This window comes from Penaeus vannamei, chromosome 17, assembly GCF_042767895.1.
Source record: "Penaeus vannamei isolate JL-2024 chromosome 17, ASM4276789v1, whole genome shotgun sequence".
NCBI classification, from domain to species: Eukaryota; Metazoa; Arthropoda; class Malacostraca; order Decapoda; family Penaeidae; genus Penaeus; species Penaeus vannamei.
In genome coordinates this window covers 10,904,572-10,909,571 of record NC_091565.1, presented here as the reverse complement: position 1 = coordinate 10,909,571, position 5,000 = coordinate 10,904,572, and the positions used below count along the sequence as shown (strand labels likewise).

The window sequence follows — 5,000 nt, the reverse complement described above, 5'->3', positions numbered from 1 at the left end:
CGCCTCTTCTTCTGGGAGGAGCGACGAGCAGTGTTGATCCAGGGACTTCCCTCTACCATCCATGACACCTTTGAACGTCGTCCGTGGCTCCCTAAGGACAGTATGAGTTCATAGTTGATATTGGCAAAATGATGATCAAATCTATTTGCTAATATATGAAATTTACTGTAGAATCATATTACTTATTTCATTTAATACTTACTCGGGGTGGCATCAATGAGGGAGTCAGTGGCTTTCTCAGATGGAGTTGTTTGGGACATCCCAGTTGCAACCTGAATGGGTGTTGCTAATTCACTGGCTTTCTCAGACGATGGAGTTTTTTGGGACTTCTTGAATGCAACCTGATTGGGCGTTGCAAATTCTGGCTTATCTTCTGCAGCAGTGACTTTGGTCGCTGTAGCATCTGTTGACTCTGCCATGGCATCATCCTCACCACATACCTCCGTAAGGTTTTCCAGCGGTTCCATCACTCCCTCTTCCTCCAAGATTTCACGGTCCTCCCCTTCAGCATTACTTTCACATGGCAAGCTGAACTTGGGGATGTCTGTAATGGGGGCTTCACTTATGTTCTTGAGCTTCAGGGCGCTGCCAACTGAGCGCCTGGTGCTCCTCCTCCTTGAGGAAGCCTGTCGCAGTGGCGTGTACACCCTTTCAACAGGCGAGTCACAGTGGGCAGACAACGAACGGCGTGTGGAGCGGCTACAGGGCGTTCGAGGGCGAAGTCTGGACAATGTGGGTGTTATACCCTCGCCACAACATGCAATTGACCTCCTTGTTGATCGTCTTGCTGGAGTTTTCGCTTTACTCTTTCTCCTGGTGTGTGTGGTCTTTTCTGAACTGAGGTGGAGAGATAAAGGTTCATTGTCTTCCAAGGCGCAATCTTCCTCTTCCATGGTTTTACATTCTCCTTCCACATTTTCTTCAGCTTCAAGGGTAAGAGCCTCCTTAACCTGTGGCTCTTCTGCTTCCACTGTGTTCCTGCTGCTGTCAACATCGTCACCTGGAGGAATCTGATCCTGAGTCTCTTCTTCTGACATGGGTTCCTCAGCTTTCTGCTCTTCCTGGGCCTCTTCTTCCTCTTCTGCAACACTAGCTTCCAGCTCCTCCTGCAAGTCTGCCTCAACATCACCATCAGCAGATTCACAGCCTGACTGCTGCAAGGTCTCACTGTCAGCAATGCACTGGTCACCAACAACATATGTACCGGTGCTACTGTCATCAGATTCTTGTTGGGAGACACACTCAACATGAGGCAGGGATTGGGGGGAACCCTTAGTGATTTCTTCCTGTTGAGGATTTTGCACATCTTCCTCTTTCTTGCTGTATTGGGAGGAACGTCTGCTCCTCCTCCTCTTTGGGGGACTTGGCTCATTATGGTCTTCACTGGCATCATTTTCCGTGCATGAACGTATCAGGCTAAGGGCTCGTTGCACCTTGAATTACAGATATTCTTATTAGTAATAGCATTAGAATAATAATAATAATAATAATAATAATAATAATAATAATAATTAAAAAAAAAAAAAAAATTATATATATATATATATATATATATATATATATATATATATATATATATATATATATATATATGAGCACTAAAGCATACCCAACTAAAGCTTTATCAAATACTAAACAATTCTCTTTAGCTACAAACTTGTCACTAAGCAAGCTACCTAAAAGTACACTTCCACATATCCTATAATCATATTACTACACTATAGACCACTTACATTAAATTCAAAAGTGAAATCACTTGGGGCAAAGGAAGAGGGCTCTTGAGCATCTCTTGTATCAGCCACATGTGTGATGGCTTTGCTGAAACGTGGCCGTTGAAGTGCTTGTGGTGTACGAGGTAATGGCTTCACTCCCAACTCCTCGGCCTCTGTCTGCTTTGACCGCAGTTTTGACGGGCGGCCACGGAGTGGTCCCTTCCTAGCTGCAATCTCATTTCTTTCTGCATTCAGGAATAATATATACTATTTTATCTACTGAGGGGTAGGAGCACTTGCTTAACAAAACAAGATTAATCATTCTTCATAATTCATGAATAAATTCCATCATCCTTCACATCAAGATGAAAAATTAAATAAACAAATAGATTCAGAAAAAAAGAACACATAAAAAGAAAGAAAGAAAGAAAAGGACAGGAAAGAAAAAAACATACCTTTCCTGCTAGCCTTCAATGCAGCACGAGTTCTGTGGGCTGGTTTGGCTGAGCCAACCTCTGAATTTTGCCTACCAGCTCTCTGTAATGATTGATCTGGAGTTGTGCCCATGCCAAAGGTGGGTAACCGCCTATAAGTGGACACTCCAGGGGTCACTCCCGTGCAGAACCTGAGCGGCTTTTGCGCAGAAGTTCCAGGAGTCTCACCAGACTTCTTGGAGGACCTGACCAGGAACTTGAATGGAGTTGGCCTCCCAGGGGTTTTGTTGAGGGTCTGGGACTGTGGGACAAAAATGACTTTACATAACTCTGAGGAAAAGAAATAAGCTTTGCCAGGAGTCCTTTCAATACTATGGATAGAATATAAATATATAAGCCTAATTCATATATACAATAAAATTAAAAGAAATGGTCCACCATATCAAATCCTTACCAATTCTCCATCGTCCATAGAAACTAAATACTTGGGCGTGTCTGGCTGGAAAATTCCTGTTTTGAAGGATGGTTTTCGTACCTTCCTTTCCTTCTCTAGTCTCTTCCTCTTTTCTTCCTTCCATTTAAGGAGTTGCTGATAACGTTCCCCTGTAAAAAAATAATAATAAAAATAAGAGATCTATATAATCTCAGCAAGCACAGTATATTCAGTAATAAAATAATAAAAAATATGGCTATCCAGTGGAAATATATTTAAAGTATTTGGATTTGAATTTGAATTTGCAGACACTACTTAATCAAAGGTACCATATCAAATGATCCAAAATGCACTTCTAGTAAACCAATAAATATATATTCTTACATACATATGGTTAATTGTGGATGCACTAAGCTAGGGGCAAATTGAAGATGATATTCTTATAGAGGACAAAAGTCACCCAAGCAGCCCTCCCCTCAGGCAGTACCAGTGCCCACTCAGAGCAACTTAATTTTTTGAAAAAATAGTAACATGGACTTGAGGACTTTGTTTCTATAAAGTGCATCCACATTGTCTAAAGTTACCCTATATTTCCCTACAACTTGAAGCACTGCTAGTACACATGTATCTCATAATTGGTATTTCCACCTAGGCCTACACACCTTATAGACGAAAAACCCATGGCTACTGCTAGCAATAAAGACAAAAACCACTGTGACTCACTTCCCAGTTCTTCCAGACTCTTCTTCTTTGGCATTTCTTCAAGGATAGAAAAACTCATGTTACGCTGGGGACGCCCTTCGTCCACTGAGTCCTCCAGGGAGCCAATCTGGCGACGCTGGGTAATGGCATTTTCCCTGCGTGATCGTTGGCTCTCCCTGTGCTGGATAGCTCTCAGTGCACGGGAATCTGTTGCTGATGTAAATTGCAAGCCCCTGCGTTTGTACCTGCAATGTGATCCTCAGTAAGCATCTCCATGCGTAATTAATTTGCTTAAAGTTTACTTTAGCATTCTATAATTCAAAAGCCTGGTCCAATAAAATTCTAAAACATAGAGAGGGAGAGGGAGATATTAACGAGACCTGCTATCAGTTCCAGATACCTCCTAAATTCTCTGCAAATGTTGATGAAATTAACATGCCATAGGACACCTACTTTGGTACCTGATATTGATTCATCTATTGTGGCAAATATCAATTATTTACACAAGAAAAGCACAAAGAACAATACATTTCCCAGTGCCTTTTCACTAGTTTGGTTGGCATTAGCATCCCATTGTAATATAGATTCAAAAAAGTGATAAAACAACAGGAATTCACATGTAACTAAGTGCTAGTGTGCAAAACCGTTTTGTGCACAACAGCTAAGGAAAGGCCCTCTTGCCACACACTACAGTTTGGAACACACGACCACTCTGTCTACAGCAATAGGATTTAATGACACAAGAAATAATAAAAAAAATTCTCCAAATTCTTGAGCGTCACTGTCTACGGTATTCATCCACATATTTTGTGCACTATAGATAATTACTTTGTCGTGTTTCGTTAGTTTCACCAAATATCAACTGTCAGCAAGTAATATCAGCTTCATCGAATTTCTAAAAACAGAGAATCCTTTATTCAAAACATTTCCTTATCATAATTCTACTGCTTTTACGTAACGTCACATTGACAATCACAAAGTGGACTTCAAAAACTGAAACCAACAGGAAATGTTATTTTTCCGCCTTTAACCTATTATATAACATCGCAAAACTTCTCACGTGCATGACAACTTCACATTTCACATTACCATTATTAAATAATTTCGTAAAATACCTTTGTTGATCCATAATTGTGAAGAAAACCGAGCCCTCCCTTCCCTCACGTTTGTCTCAGAGCGCGATGTTTACCTTTTTGAACCGACCAATCAGATGCGATGTTTACGTTCTTTGAACTGACCAATCAGCGACGAGAACTGGGACGGGTGACGGGCGAGATGCGCACACAAATTATCATTTATGTGTCATTTGTTTTCGTTATCATTAATGTACACACTTTGATATTTAATGGTACTAATAGTAACATTACTAATAAAATTTATAGAAATAATAGTACATTGGTGACGTGAACCGCAGAAGACCGCGACAAGATCGAACGTCATGTAAATTGTGCACGCAATATTTTTCAAATAGTGGTTTAGCCGCGACTGACTGAACTAGTTTTCTAGTTATATTCTGCTATTCTGTATATAAAAAAAACATATTTATAATCACTTCGGGATTTAGAATGATCAGTAGTACTTCAACACAGATACAAAAAAAAACATGAGTATGTTGCTACTGTTATTGCAATGGCCCGCGAACGTGCACATGCACACGAAAACATAGACATGTATACACACACACACACACACACACACACACACACACACATATATATA

General features: G+C 40.5%; 1 protein-coding gene across 6 annotated transcripts in view; it reads right to left on the bottom strand.

Moving 5' to 3' along the window:
• Nucleotides 1–5,000, bottom strand: part of LOC113810803 (uncharacterized) — a 10,721-nt gene that overhangs the window by 4,933 nt on the left and 788 nt on the right. For 4 of the 6 annotated variants that reach the window (XM_070131918.1, XM_070131916.1, XM_070131913.1 and 1 more), the window contains exons 2-7: nucleotides 3,303–3,526; nucleotides 2,601–2,749; nucleotides 2,168–2,447; nucleotides 1,734–1,957; nucleotides 203–1,433; nucleotides 1–91 (exon numbers count right to left, since the gene is read on the bottom strand). The exon at nucleotides 1–91 is cut by the window's left edge and continues 53 nt beyond it. In XM_070131918.1, the coding sequence (XP_069988019.1) occupies nucleotides 1–91; nucleotides 203–1,433; nucleotides 1,734–1,957; nucleotides 2,168–2,447; nucleotides 2,601–2,749; nucleotides 3,303–3,526 (2,199 nt within the window). Of the gene's footprint in view, nucleotides 92–202; nucleotides 1,434–1,733; nucleotides 1,958–2,167; nucleotides 2,448–2,600; nucleotides 2,750–3,302; nucleotides 3,527–4,396; nucleotides 4,522–5,000 lie in introns of those variants that run through there. The other 2 variants (XM_070131914.1, XM_070131915.1) reach the window with 1 other exon arrangement.